At 37.4% G+C, this 27,809-nt stretch overlaps 1 protein-coding gene across 1 annotated transcript; it reads right to left on the bottom strand.

The window, feature by feature from the left end:
- Positions 1 to 526: 526 nt before the first annotated feature.
- Positions 527 to 27,658, bottom strand: cps1 (carbamoyl-phosphate synthase 1, mitochondrial). Its single transcript, XM_077617744.1, has 38 exons — positions 27,451 to 27,658; positions 25,888 to 25,997; positions 25,664 to 25,808; positions 25,374 to 25,463; positions 24,649 to 24,705; positions 24,386 to 24,478; positions 24,214 to 24,303; positions 23,677 to 23,805; positions 23,045 to 23,151; positions 22,684 to 22,825; positions 22,418 to 22,495; positions 22,208 to 22,306; positions 21,717 to 21,812; positions 20,739 to 20,928; positions 20,490 to 20,647; positions 20,257 to 20,385; positions 19,970 to 20,114; positions 19,578 to 19,788; positions 18,945 to 19,143; positions 18,655 to 18,831; positions 18,119 to 18,237; positions 16,825 to 16,966; positions 16,588 to 16,653; positions 16,375 to 16,444; positions 15,838 to 16,019; positions 14,335 to 14,529; positions 11,888 to 11,955; positions 11,100 to 11,175; positions 10,347 to 10,424; positions 9,447 to 9,554; positions 8,832 to 8,921; positions 8,551 to 8,721; positions 6,808 to 6,882; positions 6,469 to 6,567; positions 4,758 to 4,817; positions 3,242 to 3,348; positions 1,714 to 1,843; positions 527 to 1,375 (listed from the first exon to the last, which is right to left on the bottom strand). The coding sequence occupies exons 1-38, from the start codon at positions 27,562 to 27,564 to the stop codon at positions 1,268 to 1,270; spliced, it is 4,503 nt and encodes a 1,500-aa protein (XP_077473870.1). The 5' UTR covers positions 27,565 to 27,658; the 3' UTR covers positions 527 to 1,267.
- Positions 27,659 to 27,809: the final 151 nt, after the last annotated feature.

The raw sequence follows: 27,809 nt of genomic DNA, 5'->3' as shown, positions 1-27,809 counted from the left end.
AATCGGTGGCCAGCCAATCACAGGGCACTAGAAAACCGACAACCATTCATGCTCACACTCATACCTAGGGGCAATTTAGAGTGTTCAACCAGCCTACACTGAATGTTTTTGGGATGTGGGAGGAAAGCGGAGTACCCGGAAAAGACCCATACAAGTGAGGAGAACATACAAACTCTACATGGTGAGACCCGACCTGGACTAGAGTGTCAATGTGAATGGAACTATCTACTGTGTTCGTTTTTTACTAAATGAATTTGGAGGGGAGATGGGTGGCTCTTTGCAAATATCAACCTTTCAGAGCTTTATGTGGTTTTATTTAAGATTATTTAGCAACCCCCAAATGACGTGGACATGTAAAAGGGTTTTGTTTCGGATTTGTTTTCTGTTTTTTTGGGAGAACATTACTCCCAATTTCCTAAATAATGTAAATTAGGATTGTGTTTAAAAATAATTTAAAAAGAATAAAAATGCAAGTTGGGTACAGTCTCAAAGTTCTCACTTCAAGGGGCAGATGTGTGTTTGACATGTGAAGGCTAGTATGTTGCTGTGACGAGTGTGACATTAAAAGGGAATGAGAGATGCAGCTTTGATTGGCCAGAATTAAAGTGACCACTACCACGAAGGCACAGCCTTTCCTCTCACAGCTCCGCCGAACCTGCACTTCTCTGAAAATTAGCCAACTGCGCGCAGAGATACGCGCGTAGCCAAAGATTTACACCAGTCGAAAGAATGGAGCCCTCTGTCTCCATTAAATTCTTAATGTGCTTATGGAATTCATAAAGACTATCGTCTGACACAGGATGGATGGTATAAAATAGAGTGCTCCGCTTATTAGCATATATTTTCAGAGAGGCTTTTTAAGCCCATTATGTGAAGAAAGATTTCAAGGCTTATTTACCATAAAATAAATTTACAATGTCAGTATTGAAATGTTGAGATTGGTAATGGTACCTTGATTTTTGAGAAGATATGATGAAAAAAAAAGCTTTGAATTTGGCTGCTTAGACATAAGTCTGTTCTCTCAGTATGCTACTCTCATTAAAAATAGGAGTAAATTGAGTTATAAGTGCAGACAGAGTAAATTGACCTTGCAAGTAGAGCTAAAACTGCATTCATCACCACATATTAGAACTGGCTTTCTTTGGAAGGGGGTGAATACAAAAGATATTGACAGGCTGCATGCTGCTGCCTTTTTACCTTCACAAAGACATAAATTTGCTCAGATTAAGAGAAAATGTACTCGATGTCAGAAAAGTAACCACTAGCCTTAATGTCCACAGTTCATGTGTTGGTCTTCTCTCTGCCGGTAGTGGAAAAGGCTGCTGGAGTCAAGCTCACTTGCATAGCCAATTGCCTCGGCAAATAATTTTGCAACCTTAGACATAAAAAGGGAAAAGCCTTATTTTCATTTGTAGAAAAAACTCAGACAGTAGGCTCTACTCCTGAATTTAGAAAAAAAAACTTGCATTCCCCATAATTGTATATTTAAAACTTTCAGTGCTATTAAGAATGATAGACTGCTACGAGCTCTGACTCGAGATCTATATGTGCCTCTTTTCATTTGCTGTGTATTTAAATTAATTGGTCACTTGTCAACATGCAGGAGAGCTGTCAGATGAACAAAAGTTAATTCACGGCCAAATTGATTTTACGTTTATCATCGTTAAAAGCAGTGAATGAGTTGAAACAGGGGAAAACCTAACTTGAACTGACCTGATAATTTGTGATCAGGGGCACGCCATAATCAACAGCCATTCTGCGAATGAGGAAATTATCCTTCAAGTGGCGTGTGTTGTTAGTAGGCAAGTTCACCACCAGGTCAATATGACCCTCACTGATCAAGCTACAAATACACATAAAAACAAACAGATTGATATAAATGATGGTTTGAATTATAGACCTGCAACCACATCAAGTTAGCAGACAGTATGATGTCTAATAGGATGGGGAAGAACATAACATGGTATTGTGGTAAATAATTAAGAGCTCATTTTCTTCACGGATGATAGTGATATTGGATATTTTTATGTTTTTGTTATGCTTTGTGAGTTGCATCACAAATAGATGCAGACAAATGGCCAAAATTATCGAGATGAAAGTGACTTCATTGATTAGAGTAGAAGCACTCAGTTGTGTCATATTGTCTGTGGCAGCTGTGTCGCAGTTTGGTTTTTTTGATAGTTACTCATCGGCTGGCCTTCACACAGCGATAGACGTCTAATCCATTTGAACTGGGAGGGTTGGCAGCGAAAAAAAAGTTTGTTCATTCGCTCCCACCCACCCAAAGAAACTGATTAACAACAAATTGTGATAAACGCACTGAAATTCATCAGCCATGAAAGAGTTAAATGTCATTTCTATCTACATAATGTATACCATTTTTAGACCTGCATGACTTGTGCATTTCCCGTTTCCCTCTAATAATAGCTTTAACTGCATTTTCGTCAGACTTTTACATATTTAACAGAATCACAACTAGATTTTGAACGAAGATGTGAAAACTGAATGACAATGAGAACACAGGCCGTGATCGTCAATAAAAACTTGGCCTATATGCCATCTTGCACAGCTAATGCTCGCCAGACTTGTGTGTTTCAGTGCGTGTCAATGTAATCGCTTCAACAACACATTTCAAACAGATGGCATCACTGTTGCATCGACATAATATCTTTGTGGAGGCATTGCCCTAGAACTAAAGTAACCTTCAAGGTGCATCAATTATTGTACACAGAAATAAACATCAACGCTGATTTGTAGCACCAAAGGTTCTCTGCATAGTTTGCAAACTTCCACAGAAAATTGTAGCCAAATTACAACTATGAAATATTTACCTTTTTGCCTTTCTTATAGCAATTATAGCCCCCTTTACATAGTAAAAAGAATCATAATAATAACAACGCTGCTTTCCCATCTATTTTGTTTGACATGCCTATCATGCTAGCTTAGTAGAAAGAAGACTTTCCTCGCTCTCCATATTCCTCCCCAAATGCAATGAAGTGGACTTCTGAGTATTCTGCTCAGTCTTTGATCTTGGCAGCATATAACAGAGATAATGAAGGAGTTTGCCCTCAGATCTCTGCATCATATGCTGATCAGATATCCTAATTTGGAATTTAAAAAAGGTTTACTTATAACTTTGGCAGCCCTTCGGGGATGTTTGGCTCTACTTGTTTAAGGAAGACTTTGTAACGCTACGAATGGCATAGACAATAAATCAGTGTCAAAATGAATTATTTCGAACCTCTTAATACTGGGCAGACTGGTCTGTCCTTTGCTCGGCCATGCTACTGGAGTTGCTGGCACATCATTGGCACAAAGCCAAGCTGAGGTGGATTCAGTAGCATAGAGCTGCAGGACAGCAGAGGGGAAAATAACAATAGTCTTAAGTAATGGCAACATTAAATGTGAATGCTGATTCAATACACATTGGAAGTTCTAATGATAAATGTCAGTGAAATTTTATCGTGGCTTGATCGGAACAAACCTAACAGGTTGCCAGCCAATCGCAGGGCACTTTTGGAGGGGTCAATTCATTCACCCCTCCCATTCAAAATGAATTGGATGTCTTGCGAGACTTATTTCACTCATGTATACCATCTTATTATACATTATACATTTGCCAGCAACCTAAGTACAAGCTTGGCCTTGCTATTAAAGAATGCTTTGCTCGCCTTTGGCACATTATTTGCTCCCGAAAGCCTTGTTTAGTCTAAACCACATGTGTCAAACCGAATCCGCCGAGGGCCGCAGTGGGTCCTGGTCTTTGTTTCAACCGATCCAGTGCTGACATTTTAATTAATCAGCAAAAAGGTATCCTTTTGTTGAGATGGAATGATGGTGCATACCCACTGCGGCCCTTTGAGGACCGGTTTGACACCCCTGGTCTAAACAAAGAGGTGTCGAGGCGCCTTGGAGTACTCGCGCCTAAGTCAAGGCTGACTCAAGGACCTGCAGTGAGCACTCCATCCTTTGACATTTTCCTGATGCTTCGGTCCTCATCTGTTTTAACTTTTAGTAATGATTATGAAACTTTTTGACTTTTAATAGTAACTATGAATCTGATATTGTGAACTTGTTTTTACTTTCATGAGCGGTCTTCAACGTCCTTCCTCCTTGCAAGTGAAAAACCCAGAAGGGTGTCTTTTCTATTTATCTATGTATGTTTTTGTGGATGTCTAATGGCAAACTTGACACCCACGTCTGACGGGTGACAGCTATGAAATGTGTGACATGATGGCAATGTTGTAATATCCTGATGGGCAGGGTCTTACTAGCAAAAACAAATCAACCAGGTACAACAAACTGGTACCCCATTTGACAAATTTATATTGCACAGCGCAGTAAATTGTAAAGTCAAATAGTCCTTCCTAAATTATAGTTAAAAGCTGCCTGCCTAATGGAAGTGACTTTCAAAGTTCATGCTCTAAAGTTGGGTAATTTAAATCTGGCTGCAGTTTATTGAATAGACTAGTACTCAAGAAGACATTACATCTTCTATTCAAATGTAAGCTTTACCCAAATGTCTGTCTTGAGTTGAAAAGCTTTTCATCTCATGTAGACATGAAATGAGTACTCTGTAAGGCTTTTTTGTTGCTACAAAGCATAGGTCACAAAAATGATATATGTATTTGTAATCCAAATGTAGATTGGTGGCTCTAAATGTTTATTTTCTTCTTTGTGAAAGAGTCACAATGGCTCTTCTAGAATTTCAAGTTGTAAAGTTAGTGTTCGAAATACAAAATACTTTTAGGACCCACCTTGAAACCATCTTCTTTCAGTTGATGGGCTGTAGCCAGGAAATTGGGTCGGAAAGAATGCTGGCATTAAAAAAAATAAGAAGAAAAATAAAAAAGAAAGAATGAAACAATAACAGAGCTTACAACATTTTAAATATTTATCTCATAGAGTTGTTATACTATAGTGTACGTAAAACCACAATGGCAGTTTTTTCTATCTACTGTAAATGTGTACATTCAGAGCAAATAGCCCTCATACTACAATCCCTTCTAAAACCTCTAGAAAAATTCATATGAGTGCTAGAATTGTCTTCTGGATCTGTCAGCCACGTTGGGATGTTTTAGTGACCCCAGGCATTTGCCTTGAAGTGTTCCACTCCCCCAAGGGTGCTAATTACATCGCCTATGTGATGAGTGCTTTGTTAAAGTTGGATTAGTAAACTCAGTTTGACTGCTCATGGTGACAGCAGGACATAATTACCCAAACTCATGTATGTGATGACATGAAACAGTGGAGCGGCAAGCTTGTGGTGACTGGCCTTTTTGGGAAATGTTTAACCCTTCATTTTAATTCCGTTAATGGTGCTAGATGTCCAAGTCATGTAGACTAAAGGGTTGGTAGTGAATGAGTGCAGCCCTCACAGTCAAAATGGTTCAGACATCCATCAAAGGCACTGAAAGATGAACATTTTCTAACCAGTACTTCCAGTTTCAATGAATTGTTGCCAATAGCAGGCAATGAGTTATATATATATGGAATACAACAAAATATGAAAAATTAAAAAATAACAGTGTTATGTGGTCGATAACAGGTGTGTACCTGCTTTTTCTCATTTTAATTGTATTAATTTTCTCTTTATTAACATATTATTGAGGGAAAATAAATTGTTTTTTTATTTATTTATTTGCAATCTGCGTTTTTGTTTTGTTATTGACCCGAAGTCGGCTGGCATTGGTTCCTTACAAGGACGCGCAGTGTGAAAGATGAATGAATGTACCTGGTGGTCACATGTATGGACATTGCTTTTTGAGTCAGGTAAGCCCCTTTAGTATACTAAATTTCAATACAGTGTTCGCTGCTGTGATGTGCTGTGTAACCAATTAGGTGGTATTCCTGCCCACTGAATTTTATGTGTGTTTGACAAAAAAAAAAAATTATGACATGCTGGAATATGTGACCATGAATTAAATGGTGAAATAATTATTTATATGTTATATATATATAATGTTGTGTTATATATATATATATATATATATATATATATATATATATATATATATATATATATATATAATGTTTTTACATTAAATGAGCTGGTATTTTAAATTAATAATGACTCACTAAATGACTTATTGATTCATTTTCAATTTATTAATTAATGGCTCATTTAAGTAATTATTTAAAGATCAATGTATATATATATATATATATATATATATATATATATATATATATATATATATATAAGATATATTTATATTTCATTTTTTCCCATTTTGTCCTCCATATTTAAAGGGTTAGTGTTCATATTTTTTTACATATAAAATTAGTGAATAAAAATCACTTTCCCAATGGAGGGTAAAATTGTTTTATGCAGTTGTAGGATCAGTATTTTGGAATTAATGGTTTAGGAAAAATATTATTGTACAAATGGTAAAATGGATTCATTTGCATTTCTACTGCAACTCAAACTCACGTGGCCAGGAGAAAGATTACTTAAAACAGCCTTACCTGAATCCCGATCAAGATGCCTTTTTGTGGCAGCTTAAAGCCTGTGGAAAGCATAGCCTTCAAAAAAGCTGAATAAATATTTGGTCCAAAACAGGCAACCTAAAATAAAGAAAAATAGAATATAACTCCATTGAATTTTTTACTGTGCAAGTCGAAGTACATTAGCCATGCATGACTTAAGTCAAGTCAGCGTCTCTTGCAAATACATGAAGAGGAATACAACATTACACTAATTAACATTATAACAAAATATTTTAAACTTAAATCAGGAGGCATCAAATATGAGACATTTGGCCACGTAGGGTTAAGAAATGGATGCAAATAGTGAAATGAACACACTTCTCCAGTTGAAGCCATCTCACAGCGAAGTACAGGATCCGCTTCCCTCAGGCGCGGCCAAGAAAACATGGGCGCCTAGTGAAAGGAAAAAAGAAGGAAATTGTTGATTTTTTTTTTGAAAAATAAGACAAAAGTAGAAGGGCACTGCATCAGAATTCCAGTGTTTGAACATAGACAGGGCCACTAGAGAAATTCATCCTTGAAGTGAGATATACTTAATATAGTGAATGGTGAGATAATCTGCTGAATGGAATGTGAGCATACTAATATCCAAGAAAACAAAGTGAAAGGAATGTATAAAAGCTTATCATTACACTGCTCAAAGAGTGCCAAAATGGACTATCTGCTTATTCACACAATGTGAGATAAAATGCCTTTTTTTTAACAAATAGAATGACATTTTATAGAGGCTAAGAGGAACGTTATGTAAATAATTTCAATTTCAATTCATTGGGTCCTATTGACAGCGATTGACGTAACGTGCCAATGCTGTGCCTGTAATTTATGAAATTTGGTTTTGAACCACTAGTCACCCTAACCCGAGCATTTTGAAGCTTTTTTGGGTGTTTTCTTTTAAAATACAATTTTAGTTTGACCCAATGCAGAAATGTTCCAACATTCTGTCAGGTTATTGCATGGTATTTTTTTTCACCAGCACGTCATCTATACGAGTTACATATGACATCATTGTTATTATAAAATTATAATTTATTACGCCACCATATTATTTGTGTTTTGTTTGTGTGTGTGTGTGTCTGTGTTCATATTCCCACTAACCACTGAGGCCTCAGAGAGTGAGAAATTGTGAAAGCTCCTCGACAATTTTATCTCAGGGCGCCAGTCAGGCTGAGGAATATAATAAAGTCAAACATTTCCACTTCATATTGTTTCTGACAGTGAACCTTGTCAGAGGCGGAAGTAAGTAACATCTTTTGAAAAACACAACAGGAGATGGGCAAGATGAATATTTCATATTTTCAACACTGTAAAACTCAAAAGAAACGGAGAAAGGATTCTTCACATGAATATATGAATAGTTTTAGGGATTTTAGGGTGCTTTGACACAACAATCCTTTGATTGTTGACCAAACTTCACATTTTTTCTCATCTCAGACCATGTTTTGTCTGGTAAAGCATAGAAAAAACTGACATTGGAGTGAAATTTAACAACAAATTCTGTCAGTTTTTAAGTCATTACAGCCTAATAAGCATTACAACCTTAATTCATGGCTGACAAATGAATACATCACTGTATTCTTCCTCTTCAAATTATGACGGTAGACATGATGACTTTTGCCAGCATAAATAACGGTCATGGTTTGCACACTTTGGACATTCGGTGAACTCTTCAAACTACTTAAAAGTCTGGTGAATTCTGTATTTAGAGCTTTGATTAATATTCCCCACCAACATGCAGACTGTAAATTGAAAACGTTGGCTAGATGGAAAAGAGAAGGATTATACCTGCCTGACTAGCTTCAAATGAAAACCATTGTTACAGCAGCTCAGCCGTAATTAGAAAGAGAAATTACTTTGAAAAAATGGCTTTAGAACAGCTGGTGACACATAAACGCTCTCTAATCCAATCAAAGTAGCATGGCTCCAGGCTGGTAGACTGAAGTACCTACTACTACTACTGCTACTACTACTCCCCATCAAGTATTGGGACGAGATTGGTAGCACAAAATGTATCCATAATCTAAGTGCCTGCTGATCAGATATCTAAAAGTGATCAAGCCTCACCTTAATTCCCACGTAGTCCACAGGGATGATGGGTCGTTCTAGCGTAGGCAGTCTGGCCTCATCCACAGGCTCTCCAACCATCACTTTGGTTGCTACATTTATGAAATCCACACCAATTGTTTTTGATACAAAAGGGAAAGAACGTGATGCCCGCAAATTACATTCGATCACCTAAAAACAACATATAATGTACAAAAAACAATTGTAATACTAATCAGGAACAGTAGAATAGGTCAATCTTCAGTCTTCACACAAACACACCTATGGAATTGATTACCTACCATGACATTGTTTCTTTTTACCAAAAACTGAGTGTTAAATGGGCCTGATATTTCAAATGCTTCAGCTATCTTTCGGGTCACCATCTTCACCTAAATGATTGGGGGGAAAAATAATATATAAACACATGTCATATGTTGATTTTGTATGTACCCCAAGTGAATATTTTTTTAGGAAATGATGGCATTCAATTTGGACTGATCGCTGCCAGTCTCTCTCTCTCTCTGTCAAAATGGATTGGACGTCTGTCACTTTCGATGGCAGCGAATAAGTAAAATCACTACCCAACACATTGGCATTGGCAAGGGCTAATATCAAGGTTTGTCTGATTCCAATTCTAACATAATTTAAAGAAAATTTGAATTCTAAATTAGATTTATTTGAAAATAAACGATTTCAGTCATTTTCAAGATTAGTTCAGTGATTTAATGGTAGTGAAGTCATTCTGCCCAGATATCCACCCCATGTTAATCCAGTCTGCGAAATAAAGTCAATTTTATAAAAATATATTATTTGGGGTAATTATAACTGCTCATTAGCATCTAGCCAGTATTTACCTTCTATGTTGTTCATGACAAAAAATGTGCTACTGCGTGTTCGTGTGTGGGTTAACTGACCTTTTCTAAGGAACCTTGGCTAATGGTCTGTGTTGGCAGCATTAAAGTGGCATCTCCTGAATGTACCCCGGCATCTTCCACATGCTCTGTTATCGCATGGACCAGTACCTAGATACACACAAAGATTTGATCACATCTTGACTAACCCTTTATATGCCACTCACTTATAAGTCATTGATTGCCATTGATGGCACTAGACGTCCAATCCATTTTGACTGGGAGGGGTTTGAATGTTCATTTGTCTTCCCCAGTCAAAAATAGATTGCATGTCTAGTGTCGTCAATGGCGGGCAACGAGTTAAATACTATGAAAATAAAAAAAGAAAGTGACATTAACTTTAGAGTGAGTTTGAATAATTAATATTTTTATTGACATTTGATTAATGTCATTTATAAAAAGATATATAGAAATAAAGTGGAAAAAATTACAGTGATCCTTGTCAGGGTCGCAGGGTGCTAGAGCTTATCCCAGCGGCGGACTACACACTAAACAGGCCCTTTGCACTCACCACCACACTGCCACCAAGTGGGAATTGAACCCACACAGCCTACACGGATGTCTGGCAAAAGAACCACTGCACCATCGGGTGGTCATAATGATTATAAGAAAAATATATATAAATAATATCTCGTGACCACACATGTAGACATCACACTTGGCTATATTTCTGTAAACCTAGCTTAATATTATGGCAGACACGACTCAAAATGCAAAGGACAATAGGTGTTTATTGGGGTTGTTGTTTTTTGTTGATTTTAAGGAGGACATTAAGTATAAAGAGTTAAATCAAGGAACCTGGCTTAAGAACAGTTTATAAACAGGTTATATAATGCTGAATGGATGCAAAAAGTCTTTGTCCTGTGAAGAAATTATCATGTAAATAATATTGAAATACTATACCTTCCCTTTACTAGCGACAGCATCCACTTCCACTTCTCGAGCCCCACAAATAAATTTGGTTATAACCACAGGATGCTCCTAGAGAAAAGAAAAAAGATTATGTTACTTTAAAAAGAAACAAATTAACGAATGAACTCATTCCAGGCCATTTATTTCGATTAAGTATATTAGAATTCCAAAGGTCATATATTTTACTCCATGCCTCATAAAACCTGATTAATTAAGAAACTAATATTGAGCAAGTTTTTGATAGCAACAACAAAAGTATAAATCTATTCATGTAACACCTAAACATCGTGTGGAGAAGTAGTATATATATTTATCTATGTATTTTTTTTGCTACCTGATCAAATCCAATTGCTCAAGAAAAGCTAACAAAACAAAGAGTGGTGCACTGCAGGTACAAATGTGTGTGCATAAACTACATGAAGTGTGTATTCTTCTAGCCCCAGGTTTTGTATTGGTTTTTAGAAAAGGACAGCTGCACCTGAACCACTTGGGGGTGCAGTAAAGGAAAAAAAATGGGCACACTCGACTAGCCAACAGCTACATCAGCTGCTAGCAGCAGATAATTGAAAGCAGAGGGAGAACTCAGCGTGAAGCGTACATGCACTGTATGTGTGTGCAGGAGCCGTGCTTTTTGCCATTCGTCCATGTACAGTAGACCCAAGGACATAACACTATCACTCCGTGTGCGTTTTTCTCGCCCTGTGTCACAAATACACCCTCACAGTCAATGGACACAGCCCTCACCTGGGACACCTGGGTGGCCTCTTTCAAAAAGCGCTTCATCTCCTCCTCTCCATGGGCGACGTTCATTGCCGAGCCACTGATGGAGCAACACAGGCGGAAAGAAAATGATTGAGGCAGAAGGCCACATGAGAAGAGAAGACGCAAAAAGAAGCGCATAAAAGCTTCAAAGACTCATTATCTTTCTGTTGCATCACCATCGGGAACAAGGTCTGGAAACGGCAAAAGTGGTGAACAAGCAATGTAGCAATTGAGATGAAAAGCACTGCGGGCTCTTGAATTCAAGTTGCTAAGTTTTTTTCTTCTTTTTTTCGCTATGATAGAAGGCTCATTTGGTGCTTCTTGTGAATAGAAAGAATAGGCTGGAGAGGAGACAGGGACTAATAAAGGCCATTGCGTTGGTTGAGCACAGCCTGAATTTTTCACATCTTAATTAGTTAAGGAATTTTACTATTTGTATTCAAATCATAACATTTTGTATAGTACATAATCCACATAATGTAAATGATATTTTCTGTAAAAAAAAATACATTTTTCATTCTGTCAATTGTTTAAAATACTTAAAATAACCCCAACAAAAACTCAAACTGTCTTTTTAAGTAAATATTTATATTCTAAATACTTGGTTACAGCATAATATTGCTGCTACATCATATATGTAGGGTTGTCTTGCCAACCTGGCATGTAATTCAAGTTACGAATGATAGACAATTTTTCCCTCTCAAACAATGTCTTGGATGAACGCTCAAAAGAACATTTTTTATTGTAGTAAACTGAGTGTTGTAGTTTACCTGAGAACATAGGATGGACGCAGTAGGCACGGATAGCCAACCTGGTTAGCAAAGGCAAAGGCATCTTCCTAAAAATACAAAAATAAATAAATAAAATACAAAATTGAAAAACAAATTTTAGGGCCTCAATGCAAATTGCACATCAACAACAGAGCAATCAAAAATGTATATTAGTGGAAAAGGTATAAAATATCTTCTTTCATTTAATCCATTTGTAAATACTTGGATTTCAAACAGCGTATGGGCATTTTCAAAATGATTGAAAGGTCAGAGAAAATTATAAGACATTTATTCTACCAGATGACAAGACACAACCATCTACTCCTTTCTGGAACAATAATATAACACTTTTAAAACTTAATCTAAGGTAACCAATTTTAGTTTGCCATCGTTTTATAATATTCAGAATCAGAATTAACGAGTTTGTCTATACTGAGCATGACCTGGTGGTTGAATGAACCAATCTTACCACAATAAAGCACGTTTTTGCCATCTAGTGGTAAAGAACATTTAAACTCCTGCATTTCTTTTCTCTTTCATACATTCCTTACAAGAGGAACAGAGGGTGGGAGCAATCTCGCAGTGGATGATAGTCAGATGCTCTAATATGCATATCGTCATCTATAATGTGTGTTTCTTTATAGCATATAAGCACCAACAACAGTTAGTGGTAGTTTGTGACAATTTAAGTAAAGCTTTAGCTGTTTTTAATGGCCATCTGAATTGAGTCAGGGAAAAAAATGAAACGTGATGCATAGCTCCAAATGGTTAAAGCATGAAATGTGTTCCATGGAACGGTGTGTTTGTTTGTAACAGGATGCACCAGATGGACTGTGAGATGAATAAACATATGCATGAATCCATCAAATGCATAGTAGGAAAAAAGCTGCATGAGGTGAGAAATGACGAGTATAGCATTCATAGATTTTGGATGAGACATTTACAGTACATTACTAAATGCACTTACATAAAACTGAGCCACACAAGTGTGTGACATGCAGATCTCATTTCCATGATTGATGTTAAGCACTTGAGCTGTGTATTAATCTTGGTTTTTAAAGTCTCAAAAATCAGATGGTAGTTTAGCCATTTTTTTGCATTGCACAATATGGTCTGTGTCTACAGTTTAAGAAGATATTAGAAGCAATTTCCAGGGGGCATCTACATTAACATCACACAAGTGGCAATTCATCAAATCGTTTCTCTTGGCCAGCTCGCACATTTACCATTTCTCAACATGATTGTAGCAAGACAATCTTTACAAATGCAAGCAAACCACAGCTCAAGTGACATTATTCTGGTCAAACTAAAATAATCTATTCTAGAAATCGGCAAAACAGCAAGAGAGAACATTATCTCTGTATGATCTAATAGTTTATGGAAACTAGTATAGTAGCATAAAGAGAAAAGTAAAGGAAGAGACTTATTTTAGGTTACTTTTTAGTGTCCTTTAGGCTTCGGTGAATGGTTTTCTATTCCTCCCAGCAATGTGGTTGAAACAAGTCAAATGGGAATAAGTCAAGAAATGACAAAAGCTTTGTTGATAGTCCAAATCAGAACAGATGCAGGATTTGTGCACTGTGTTGTTTTTTGTTTATGTTTAAATATTAATTTTATAATATAATATTAATTAGTATAATATTAATTCTTCTGGAAAGCAATTCTGGGGGGAAAATCATTTTCCACAAATTTAAAGAAATTGGAGAACTCATAGTTCAAAAACATGATGTAAAAGTGAAAAACTGAGATAAGCTTTGCACTGTTAGAAAAGCCTGCAATTTCTGGTCAACCAATTTAACTTGACTTTGCAAGCTTTGGAGGACAAGATCCAATGTCAAGTTTTGACCGATAACTCAAGATTTTTATGTTAGCCGAATTTGTGTGAAGTAAGGAGAGCTCAATATCTTAAATAAAGTTCACAGAACCTAACATTTCATGTTAGTGCAATTTAACAATTTAAATTAGCACACTAAGCATTTCAATTTACTTAACATTAAAAATTCACATTCAAGATCATGGTAGTTAGTATTTTAAATGTCCCCAGATCTTGATAATTCAGGCTAAAGACAATTTATTTGTTAACCCTGTTAATGTGTTGCATTAGGAATACTTCAAATCAAATTTTAGTAAGCCTTACTTCAAATCTTAAATTACCATAACGAATTACAAATTGTATTTCGTACATTGTGGATTCGGCACTAAAACAACACCAAAAATAGTGTTCCCAGTGTCATACATTATTTCCATGATTTCTTATGAGGGAAAATAAGTGGCAAACTATTAGGGGATTTGGCAGCCATTAAGGTTTTTGATGACAGCAACTTTTCATTTTTCCTGACACTGTCATAAAAACATTTTCACATTTACGTATGTTAATATTCAAAATTTAAAAAAAGATATTTCAGTTGATGTTGCTTATTGTATTAATTATTAACATTCTGTATTACCAGAGAATTGAGAGCCTTCCACGGGGCTTGCGCTACACCAAGGTCATCTAAGATTCTGGAGAAAACAGAACGCTCCTCAGCTCGATCAATCTGGAGGGGACTTGTGCCCAAAATATTCACCCCATTCAAGTGTAAAGGAGCGGCAAGATTATTGGGTATCTGACCTCCCACAGACACAATGGTACCACTGCAAGCCTGTAGGGCAGATGGAGAAGATATGCAACAAAAATAATTAATGAGAAAGACAAAAAAAGATGAAAGCAAACAATAGGAAAAAAAGATTAAAGAATATACTTTGTCAAGGTTAAAACCTATCAAGCAAAATGTATAGACTCTGGCCAATGTTAATGATTTGCGCGACTGACGACACAAAGAAAAGATGAGACGTTCAAAAACAGTTCATCTCTGCTGTGCCATGGTTTTAGTTTATCACCCGAGGATGTGTGTGTCAGAAGAAAAAGTGTTCTTGCTCCTCTTATTCACAGTTTGCGGCTCCTTTTCAGTCTAGCGTATCCACTATGATGCTGTTTCCATGGCAATACCAGGTAGATCCTGTAAATTGTCTTCATTATTCATGGGCTCGCTCCCCTGTCCAAGGTTTATCTTGAAACTCTAATGCCATAAACCAACAAACACCCCTTACGCACATATTTTAAAACAAAGCCACTGGGTTTGTGTCGCTATGAGGTTTATGATGATACACAACCCTTGACTCATTAGTTGCCATTGACGGCGCTAGACGTGCAATTCATTTTTTGCTGCGAGTGAAATTCTGTCTATCGTACTATAAAGTAAGCATTCACAGCTATCCCTTCCAGGTTAAAGAAATTGATATCTATCCTTGTTATTGGCAGGCAATGAATGAATCACTATTATATGAAAAACAATTAAAAATCCTTTTATGTAATTTATTTATTCGGGGGGAAAGTGGTTGCCCCAGGATCCCCTGCGACCCTTGTGAGGATAAGCGGAGAAGAAGATGGGTGAATGAGAGAAAGTGATATTTTAGTACTTTAGAACTTTGTTTAATCATAAAAAATATATACAAATAACTGTGGTCAACAACGAAAAAGTGCTGCATTTGATGCAAACATTTTTCTTATGAATGTTTGGGTTTCTGACTACAAATGTGACCCTGTAAGCTCTGTTTGTTTTTATCAAGAATCAAATTAGAACCCAACGATCTCTCGTTTGAATCTCGACATCGCAATGTGCACATGCACAATACTCACATGGCAAGACGTGTGATACTTTTATTATTAGAGGTCATTGTTCACGAGACGTAGCTACTCTTTTAATGAGCGCTTTAGGTTCTCCCTCTCCTTTTCTCTCTGTGCTGACAACAACTTCTTAAGGCTGCCTTGCGTGACATAGATAAACAGTGACAGCTGCTGGTATATCATGAAAAAATAGATAGATAGATCTGTGGTTCTTGGCCACCTGGCTAGCCTGCAACTACTCGAATTGGTGTTTACCATCTACAAATGAGGAATGTGTGCTGACCTCTTGCTGGGTGATGTCCAAGATTCGCTCCAAGGTCAGTTCTTCAAAGTACAGGCGGTCACATTCATCGAAATCAGTGCTCACTGTTTCAGGGTTATGGTTGACCACCACTGTCTTCCTGCCAATTTGTCTCAAGGCTCTGATGCATGACACTGCGCACCAGTCGAACTCAACACTACTGCCTGGTGGATAGAACAGATAATAAAAGTATTGCAGTGAGTAGTATCAGTTAGTATAAGTTTTTTTAATGATTTTAGAGGAAAACTGCAGACCTTTGTTTTTGTTTTTACTGTGTTGTATTTAAGAGCAATACGTACATTATTCCAAATTTAACAAATTCTCTTGTGTATTGTTTGAGCCAGTCTTTAACCAAAATAATTACAAAAGAATATGTTTACCTTAATGGGACAAACTTGGTTATATGATTTATTATTGAACCTTTATTTATTTCAATAAAACTCTTACAAAGGGTAATCACAATAACAAATAAAAGTAACACATAAATAAAATTGACAATACTGTTAAAACATAACTCACCAATATGATAAGGCCCACAACCCAGAACCATAATTGAGTCTGTTGACTCTTGAAAGTCCACATCATGTTCCTGGTGGATAAGCTCAATCATCAATGACACTGAATAAATATCAACAGTATTTTTACATCATTACTTACAAATGTTTCAGTTTTTTTAACGTTCCATATGAAAAGTCAAAATATTTATTTCAGAAGTGTTTCTTAATTTCTCACCTGACCATGATAGGTACAATACAGGTAATTAGTTTTAGCAGGATACTCTGCGGCCAGTGTATCAATCTGAAAATCAATTGAGACATCACATAAAAAAAGATTAAATTAAATAAATGATGGTTTGAATCAATGTGTTGATATGGGCCACATTTCTTAGTACGCTTGTAATTAACTATGTAACTATATATCGATAATATATGACAAACTGGAGAATTAAAAAATATATGTATGCCTTACCTGTTTGACCCAAGGTTTAAGACCATGACTGAGTCTCATCTGTCTCAATGCACGCTCATTGGTGCCCAAAATTAGACCAATTTGTCGGTCTGAGAAGCCATCTTGTTTAGCCCTCAGGAGCAGGTCCTTGGACAGTGAAAGACTACGAAAAATGAAAAGGAAACAGGTACCTTATTAGGGGCCTATCCCAGCTAACTGGGAACCAGGAGGGGGAAAACCTGAATTGGTGGTCAAACAATTGACTAAAATGGTGGATATTTTTCCATTTTCCTAACTCACCGACTGTCGTTGCCGGTGGTAGTAAATGAACGAATGTTCAAAACTAATATCGTAAAGACCTGACGATTAACTCATTGGATGCTATTTACAATAATAGACTGATTGCTCATCTTTTCGAGCCATTTACGGCACTAGACATTAAGCAATATTAACTGCTAGTCAAATTGCATTGAATGTCGATCACCGTCAATGGCATTGAATTAGTTAATCATATATACGACAATCCTAATCAGATTTTAACGAAAACATTTTATTAGAGCAATGGCAAATAATAATAATAATTCACACATTCAATTAGTTTTCCATAAGTTCAATCAATTCTGATTTTAAAACCAAATAATTGATGCACATATTTAATGATTTTGTGGACCTCACTGGGGCATGAGACCACCAAAATTTGACTCTGCTTGGCATTCATCTTCCAGCAGCCCACTATAATGTGTCCATCTTAATAGTCTTTACCCCAGAGGCGATGGAGACTACAAGAAGCTGACACATGGAAGCCTGCCCACATGACAACCAGCCATGTATTATTAAACAGTAAGAGTTAGAAGGAAAACTGTGGCAGTGTAAAATCAAATTTGCAGAAGATTCTCATAAGAAAAGTCAAAGCCTGAAAGCAACATGACAATAAAGAGGAAACTCACTAACTGTGAACCCCTACACTACCAGTGATGCTTTTGATTAGTACTGATATTTGATTAATATTGTTCAACAAATAGTTCAGTTCTTTGTGTTTCCTGACAAATCAGAAAAAATGACGGGCAATTATTTTAAGAGTGTGGTGATAGGAAAATTCACACAATATGCATTGAAAAATAAAGGGGAGGTCATACATATTCATAATGTTGTTTTACCTACATTGTATCAGTCCACATTGTCAGTAACAAATACTATACATGTGGAAAATATAACACCAACTGGTTTTGAACTATAAAAAAAATACTGAATTAGTGTCTTTTGACCATGAAATTAAAAAACTCAGGCCACTATACTGTGTTGTGCACGTTTATACCTTGTATAGTTTGCAAGGTGCTGCTCCAGTTGTGCTATCCTTTTGAGTTTATGCAGGAACCACATATCAATGGACGTCAACTGATGGATCTCATCTATACTCATGCCACTGTGAAGAGCCTGAATGGGAGAAACATGAAACAGATTTAGAAGTATATCCATAATTCATTATAATCATGTTCATCATTCATTCTTCTTGTTGCAAGGGCAGACATCCAACACAATTCCTTCAATAGTACCAAAAAGTTCTTGTTTGGTCATGCACTGCTTCATATAATGCATGGAGGACTTTGGATTCTTGTAGATAGTATTCAGAAAAAATCCTATTGTTGCTCTCATTTGACAAAAGTGCCTCAATGGGATCGAATGAAGACAAGTGAATGACATAGATGCTGTTATAGTGTACTTTTCTCTATTTTCCAAATATTTCAGAAAATAAGTCATCTTCCAACTATTAATGCAAAAGTAAATGGAAAAGCATTTCTACAAAATCCATGACTGAGGTCCATCAAAAAATATTTTGAAAGATAAGCGGACCTTGGCAATGGAGAAAATTCTGGTGCTGGAAGGCACAGCAAGCTCCTGTTGCAAGTTGTGGTTGTCGGTCCAGGCCTTCTTGAGAGGCAATCGGGGCACAAAGCCATCCACTGATGGATGACACATCCTCAAGGCCTTCTGCATGCTCTCCTCAAATGTACGTCCCACTGCCATCACCTAAATCCATTCAATTGATATATTGTATGTGAAATATAAATCCATCACACCAATGTTTGTTATGTGTCATAATACCAAATACAGTAAATGAATAAGTGACTGATATCCATCACCTCTCCAACACTCTTCATCGCACTGCCTATTTCGCTTGACATCCCCTGAAAGCGGTCCAAGTCCCAGCGGGGGATCTTGGTCACGATGTAGTCTAAACTGGGCTCAAAGCAGGCTGTGGTTTTTTCAGATACAGAATTCTTGATCTCGGGCAAGGGGATCCCAAGAGCCAACTTAGCTGCCACAAATGCCAAAGGGTATCTGTGACACATGGGACATCATGCAGAGAGACCAAAATATACAATGACTTCAAGACATTTGTGTTTATGACTGGAAGAGCTTTAAAGGAGTGTGGTTTCATGCTTTGGGGCTGTTTTTCTTCAGCTGTTGGCTGCTTTGGTGTGAAACATGAGGCTTCCACAATAAAGCCAAAAGAAGCAACAATAAACTCAGGAAAAGCCTTCCAAAATATATAAAGAAAATATCAATGGACTAGACCCAGTTATAGGTTTTCATACAGTTTTTTTCTTTTTATACATACGGTATATGCTTTTTACTGGGTAAGAGAACGCACTCAATATAATTGGAATGTACAGCATGCTATGCTCTAGGTTCCATTTTGGCCCGACCCGAAGTGTTTGTCCAGTGATAGTACCACATTTCAGTCCTACAAGAACATGAACCTGGAATCTTACCCAGTGGCTTTGGATGCAAGAGCTGAGCTTCTTGAGAGCCGAGCATTAACCTCAATGATGCAGTACTCAAGAGATGTCGGGTGGAGAGCATACTGGATATTACATTCGCCGACAATACCAAGATGGCGAACCACCTTGATGGCCGTTTCACGGAGCATGTGATACTCTTCATTGGACAACGTCTGGCTTGGGGCCACGACAATGGAGTCACCTAAAGACAAAGAGGACTAAAGATTTGTTAAGCCGTCAAGTAAGATTGAGAGTTCCCTAGACTTCCTTAGTATTTGATACACTAAAGATTGTCATAGGCAGAAGTTCACCCAATCGTATTGTCTAGTTCCATTTTTAAGAAGAGGGTAACACATTAACATAATGCCAAGGTGTTTCAATACCAGTGTGAATCCCCAGTGGGTCAAAGTTTTCCATGTTGCAAACGGTGACGCAATTATCTGCAACGTCTCTCACCACCTCATATTCCACTTCCTTCCAACCAAGCAAAGACTTCTCAACCAAGATTTGACTGCTCATGGCCAAAGCCTAGAAAAAAGTGAAAAATATTCTAATGTAGAAGATAATGGGTGAGTATATCGGATGGGCTTTTCTATCCTTATCAAAATGCACAACACACTTCAAGACACTATAAAAGATTTTGAGATATTTATTACTTGTCCATTCTGACCTTGTTTGCAGTTTCCTCTAGTCTTTCATTGTCGGCACACAGTCCTGAACCCAGGCCTCCAAGGGCATAAGCTGATCGCAGCATTACCGGATAGCCAATGTGTTCTGCAGCTTTCAAGGCATCACACACCTGAAAGTCGAGGAAGCTCATTGTATTATCTGTTATATTCCTTAGTGTAAAATTATGTTGCTATAAATCTACAGCAGAACCTGTTATCACACTCGTATTCTTACAGACTCCACAGCCATACTGGGGGCTATCTTTTCATTGATTTCCTTGAGTTTTTCAGCAAATATCTGCCTGTCCTCTGTGGCCATAATAGACTCTACGGGTGTTCCCAGAACTTTTACTCCATACTGTTTCAAAACACCCTGCTGAAACAATTCAACCCCTGAAAACAAGCCAAACCAAAATATGAACGTGATATTAAATGAACGTGAATTTGCTTTTCTGTTGAATTTTAAAAAAAAATACTGTCTCACCACAGTTGAGGGCGGTTTGCCCACCCATTGAAAGCAAGATGCCATCAGGACGCTCAGTCTTAATCACATCAGTAACAAATTGCGGTGTGACAGGAAGAAAGTAGACCGAATCCGCCTGCTTGGTGCCGACTTCGTTAGTCTGGACTGAAGCTATGTTGGGGTTCATAAGCACAGTCTTCACATGTTCTTCCTGCAACAATTAATTTACTATAGGTTATTGAGTGATTATACACATGACATGAAGGTGTGATAACGATAGTTATTAGGAATGCACGATCATCATTTTCTGGCTGGTCGTCATTGTTTTTAAAAGACGGACCTGCTGCTCTTATGTTTTGCCTATCTCGATTTTTATTTTATTTTATTTATTTTTTAAACAACAGCATGCACTTTTAGCATTCCAAGCAATCTTTGATTAAATGCAGAAGATTTATTAGCTGGATATGTAGAAGGTCTCTAAATAAAAGAGCTGCCAAACGTCAAAAATCATATTTCGTAGTTGGTAAGGAGAATTTTCAGATTTTGTGAACCTTTTTCCTTGCGGCATTCACCAGCAACGTGTAGAAAAATAAATCTCAATGTTATCTAATTTTCTAATTATTTTCAAATAGATTCCTTTTTTCAATAGTTAATCCTTGCAAAGAAATTTAAAAAACACAAAGAGCAAATCAATTATTACTTGTATTTCCGTTTAGTGGACATAGCTAACACACGTCTACACTGCTTGAAACAACTGATGAGAATGCACACGTCATTGAAAAAGAAGGGAGCATGCTACTTCACTTTCAAAATATTTGAAAGTTTTGACAATGTGCAAAATCCAAAACCTATTCAGAACATGACTTTGCGTTTCAAAATTAATCGTCACGGTAAATTCAAATGTCCAGCCAAAAACGAAAGCTTTCAAAAATTTAACTTTTTTTCATATAGATCTACAAAGTACTCAATGTTTCACAAATGTGACTTTATTCTTCTCACCTTCATTGCTTTGACAGCCTGAGATCCAGAGTAGTCAAATTCTCCAGCCTGACCAATTGACAGGCCTCCAGAACCCAGCACCAGCACCTTTGAAACCTTCACTCATAGGTTCAACAAAGTTGAGAGGGAAACATGAAGGAGTTATTACATTCTACACAATTTATACAAAATTATCACTTAAGATATTAACTCCTTCACTGCCACTAACAGCAAAAGCTGGTATATATTTTGTTTTTGCTGCTTTTCTGTCTTAATGATTTGATTTGGTGATTCTCAATGGTCCCATTTACTTTGATTTGCTTTGTACTTTGTGCTTTTGCTTTGTTGTTCTGTCTAATCACCCTCTTGCTACTGCCACAATGAAATTTCCCGAATACGGGATGAATAAAGTTATCCAATCCAATCCAATATTGAATAATCATGGTTGAGTGCCATTGACCGTGATAGACGTCTAAGCAGACAAGGAGTTAACATGACATTACAAATCCTACCTTCACTCTAGGAGGGATGCATGGTTTCTTCGGCATGACTGAAACTATGTTGGAATCTTTTCCCTTTTTGATCAGGGCCATGAATGTATCAAAAAGGAACTGTTAAGACAAAATCGCAAATATAATACAAAAAAAAACCTAATACTGTGATGATAGTTCAGATTGCATTTTATTCAGGAAAGTGTCCCAGCATGGTAACTCTTTAAATACCTCTGTGTCAGTGGGGCCGCCTTTAGCCTCTGGGTGGAACTGAGCCGTGAAAACAGGTTTAGTGTTGTGCATGATGCCCTGAAAAACATCCAAATGTGATGTGAGCGTGCAAAATCAAGTCAACAGTATTATACTCTCCCCCACGGAGATTTCTTCACTTTCGCTACATATTTCATGAGCCGAGACTACGGCAATGTTTATTCATGGAATAGAAAAATTCATATGGCATTTTTTCCTGAAAGTCATTTACAATGAGTAAAACTAACCTCATTTGTGCCATCATTGGCATTGATGAAAAGCGGGCTCCACCCTGGGGGCAGGGATTCGCTATCTATGCCGTAGCCATGATTCTGTGCAGTAATGAAGGCCTGTCCTGTCATCACATTCAGAACTGGCTGGTTCTGACCTCTGGGGAACATACATACAGATGATACACTTTGCATGTATATTTTATTTCCCCCTGACGGAAATTACAGTTTAGAGAAATTACAGTTACAGCCATCAATGTAACTCAAAACCCGAACACACTTTCATGTTTAGTATTGACAAACTTTGAGCTTGGTGTAATGGGGAAATCCACTCTAAAACCAAAATATTCTGTAGCTAAGTTGTTTTTTTTATGCTCACCTGTTGCCCATCGGTAGTTTATAGGACTTTGCCCCAGCAGCGAGAGCAGTGATCTGATTGCCCATGCAAATACCAAACATTGGCTGTGGGCAATCACTCTCCAACACCTACACAAAATATTGAATTGAAATGAATGCCTTTATTGTCATTTTTATTGTCATTAGACAAGTACAATGAGATTTAAAGCTTCATTATGAACGTGCAAACATAAATAAGTAGTCATAAAAAGATATATATTTCCAATAAAAATGTAGTGAGGTAAAACAAAATGACTAAAGTGGTTAGCAGCATGTGATAGAGGTAACTATGGTGTTTTAGTGCAAGTATCAAAGAGCAAGATAAAACATTTCAGTCTTAAGAATGAAGTAAAAGTCTGAGAACATTCCGTATTGATATGCATCTGGCAGTGTTATGGCATAACCAGATGAACGTATTTTACGATATTTAATACAGTAGCACCCTACCGTAAATAGTCTTTTACTTTTGGTGTCCAAAGTAACTTTTATTGATATTTTTTTAGATACTTGGAATAAAATAAAATAAACTCAATTAATTAATTCTTTGAAGAGTTTTTTTCGCTCAAGTCTTAGCCATTTGTAGTGAACATAAAAAGAAGACAGCTATCGTCATACCTTGCGCACATTCTGGATGAGCTCCTTAGCAAGTGATGGATCTCCTGGTCCATTGGAGATGAACAGGCCATCATAGTCGAGACTCAGCAAGTCCTGGTCCCATGGTACTAAGTGAACTTCTGCACCCCGCTAAGGGTAAAAAAAGACAAATTCTGCTCAAGGGGCTACAAAGTAAGTAACTATTGTATTATTATTTCCAGGAAAATAATCAAAATAATTTACCTTTAAAAAATACAGTATATAATTGCAGATAAGAGTGCATGTTCATTGAGAAGATTCGTGACAAATAATTAATATGTTCCATGGACAAACTAATGAAGAACACAAATAGACAATGAAACCATTCCAGTGACTTAAGATTGCCTTGATTACAAGTAGCAATGAATTCATGGAACGACACCAATGAGAAACTAATTTTCACTCTGGATAACCATAAGTATAGACTTTTACAGACTGTAATTATTCTTTCAAATTTCCTGAATCACTTTGTGAAATCTTTCTAAACGCTACAGGTTAAAAGACCTTGTGCTTTCTTACCTTAACAAGCAGACGAATTATGTTATGTTTAATACCACAATCAACTGCCACCACTTTGACAGGGTTTCCCTTTCCAAAAACTTTGGATTCCTGGTGAGGAAAAAGAAATAAGGAAGAATTACCATCCACTGGCAGAAATTATATGAACACTCTTAGTAAAAGCTGACTTTACTTTTGTTGAGACCTCGGCTATCAGATTTTTTTGGTTGGGATCTGAAATTTCAACATGTTGCCCATCAAATTGAATCTTTCCAAGAACAGTTCCCTGAGGAAAAAGCACAAAAGGGGACATTGTAATGCAATCACTGAAATTCTGTAAGGCAAGAAGTTTTGTCATCTAAAGCGAAATGTAATAATATTTTTATAATAACATTAAGAGTTCTCTTTTCAGTATATAACACTATGTGACAGAACAGGTGATACTACCAGCAGCACCTTATCTCTGATGATCTTGGTTAACATTCTGGTGTCTATCCCAAAGAGTGCAGGAACCTTCAAAAAGTGAAATATAATTTGACATTAGAACCAAAATATTTAATACACATTACTAACTACCATATTTTCTGCACTATAAGGGGCACCATAAAGACTTAATTTTCTCAAAAAATATATATGGAAACTGTTTTAAAATATGCCATCTATTGAAGCTGCCCCTAATAGTGTGGAAAATACAGTGCTATAGATTATATCATGATTCATTTTCTAAACTGCTTTATCCTCACTAGGGTCGCAGGGGGTGCTGGAGCCTATCCCAGCTGAATTCGGTCCAGAGACGGGGGACACCCTGAATTGATGGCCAGCCGGTCGCAGGGCACGAGGAGACGGACAACCATTCACACTCACACTCATACCTAGGGGCAATTTAAAGTGTCGAATCCGCATAGCATGCATGTTTTTTGGAATGTGGAAGGAAACCGGAAAAACCCATGCATGGGGAGAACATGCAAACTCCACACAGGTGGACCGACCTGGATTTGAACCCAGGACCCCAGAGCTATGAGGCTAGCGTGCTAACCACTCAAGCCGCCGGGCCGCCTATATCATCAATAATAATAATAATAAATGAACAATTACCATTTAATCACTCACTATAGGGAAAATGAATGAATTCATGTAGTATACCGTATTTAATAAACAAGCAGTGCCATCAGGGTACCTACCTTCTCTTCTTGTAGCCATTGACCCAGAGACTTAACAGAGTTCCAGTGGCTGTACTCATGACTGTAGTTTTGAACAAGAAGACCAGAAACCTGGAGACAAAAGAACAATTTGAGCCTCAGAAACAATTCGTCATTTAAAAGCCCAGCCAAATGTTTAACTTTGAGCTGTAGAAAAAAAAAAAGCATTATTGTCTACAAATTCAATTTCCTATACTGCACTCATCAGCGCAATGAACATAGTATTGCTTCCATTGTTCAGAGGTTGAGGGTTTCAAATCAGAGCTCCATACCTGAATGCCCTCAGACTCCACATGTTTTCGCAGGCCAAGCTGATCCAGCTCTTGAGTATTTGGTACACCATAGTTCCCCACAATTGGGTATGTTAGAGTCAGGATTTGACCCCTGTAACTGGGGTCTGTCAAGGCTTCAGGATATCTGAAGACATAGAGAGGATTGTATTGTTAAGTTTCAGGAATACTTTGTCATTATGACATCAACTGAAGGTTTCACTTACCCAACAAGACCTGTATTGAAGACGAGTTCTCCAGCTACAGAAGCTTCATAACCAAAGGAGACCCCTTTCATCTGTGTGCCATCTTCCAAAACCAGATGTGCTGTCTGGGCCTATAGGTTAAATAAAAATTAAAATAAAAGTTTAACCTGATTCCATGACTTCTAAAAGAAATTGTTTAGGAGTAAAACTTTGATCCTGTAGAGCACACCGGGGCAATTAATTCCAAAAAGGGCCGCAGTGGTTGCAGGTTTTCATTCCAACCCATAAGAGGAAACCTTTCCACCAATCTGGTATATTAGAAGTACAATCAGTGGATTGCAGTCAGGTAGGTGCTATTGGTTTCAGCAGAAATCTAATTAGTTAAACTGTCTGTGCTGGATCGGTTGGAACAAAAACCTGCACCCACAGCGGCCCTCGAGGACTACATGGCCCAGGTCTGCTGTAGAGTGTAGAACGGTACACGGTCGATTGGTCGCCGGTCTTTTGGTCGCCCGGAAGGTTATTGATAATTACCATTTAAATCGTTGCTCAAATTCCCTAAATACAAACTGCGAATTACTATTTAGTCATACTTAATGCCCTATTAATTATTAGGCTAAAGAAAAGCTCCAAATTTCCCGGACTTTTATTGTTTTTTGTTGGAGAACTTGTTAAGACCCTGACTGACGTCCCTTCCTAAGGGGACAACTCATGTACATACAAACTCTTAAACACTCACACGTCGGCTCAGTGAAACTGCTCATAGCCATTGTTGGCTTTTATTGATGCATAGATCGTGTTGTTTTACCTTTTGCCGGTCTTTTGGTCGCCCGTTGTCGCGGTCCGGGCGACCAAAAGACGGCGACCAAAAGACGGCGACCAAAAGACCGGCGACCAATCGACCGCACACGGTGTGGAACAATGTGATTTTACTGTAAATGTTCAAGCAGATATTTTCATTCTTCACTGAGTGTGTTACTAACAAAGACATGTATTGTGACATGAAGGTTGCTAACTGCGACCTCCAACCAGTCATATATTTATTCTTCTCTCTTCAAAACTCCAAAGCTTCAAAAGTATGCAAGAATATGATAATTAGCACACAAGACTGGTCGCCAATCAATCAAAAGGAACAATGAAATAACCATTCAAAGGCACAGTCAAACCAATCGACAATTCACAATTACCTACATTTTGTGCATGAAGGAGGAAAAAATAAAAAATAGTTGCAGCAATAGTTTTGATGAAAGAGAAGATGCAATACACCAACTGGTTCACCTTCCTGCCCTAACCTACGCAAGTAATGTTTTAATATACACTTTAATGCAACGTGAGCTATTTTTACAAGAATGGAATCCTGACTAAAATATTGTAAGTGCACAGGAACGTCGAGTTATAGAAATAGCACCAACCCCTCTGCTATAAATCATGGCATGACATGTTAACCTAATTCATTGTGGTTAATGTATTTTGTGTTTAACTTAACCGAGGCCATTGAAAGAATACAGAAAGTTATTACGGATGACGTGTCTATGCATGAAATCAATACTAGAATGCCTATAAAATACGCTTATCATTCCTTACCTTGACACTAAAAAGCTTTGCAGTTTGAAGTTTCAAGCATGCCGAAGTTCTTCCAACTACGAGGCAGTGTCTCAATGACTTGATAGCGCTGCGAGCGATCAGGATTTTGCTCATATTATCCGGCAAAGTCACTCGCTATACGACAGTTTTCGACAATCTGATAGGAGTTTAAACGATGATTAAGTGATCTGTTGAAAAGTTGACTGCAAACAAGTTCGAGTGATGATGTGAATGAATGAATTGAGGCGGAGCAACACCGGCTGCCCTGAGAGTTCATTAGGGTCACGGAAGGTGACTGCTGATTGGACGACAGCCAAGTTGCGTTACGCATCTATGGGACGCACAAAGATTTGATTGGT

Source organism: Stigmatopora argus, chromosome 13 (genome assembly GCF_051989625.1).
Source record: "Stigmatopora argus isolate UIUO_Sarg chromosome 13, RoL_Sarg_1.0, whole genome shotgun sequence".
Taxonomy (NCBI): domain Eukaryota; kingdom Metazoa; phylum Chordata; class Actinopteri; order Syngnathiformes; family Syngnathidae; genus Stigmatopora; species Stigmatopora argus.
The sequence above is the reverse complement of the archived record's forward strand: the minus strand, read 5'-3'. Positions and strand labels throughout refer to the sequence as shown.

Coding starts and splice junctions, on each gene's coding strand:
- cps1 (XM_077617744.1), bottom strand. CDS start 27,564: ATGAGCAAAATCCTGATCGCTCGCAGCGCTATCAAGTCATTGAGACAC. Junction 20,929..21,716: donor AGGCTGTCAAAGCAATGAAG/GTGAGAAGAATA, acceptor TAATTGTTGCAG/GAAGAACATGTGAAGACTGT. Junction 16,445..16,587: donor ATTGTACCTATCATGGTCAG/GTGAGAAATTAA, acceptor CTTATCCACCAG/GAACATGATGTGGACTTTCA.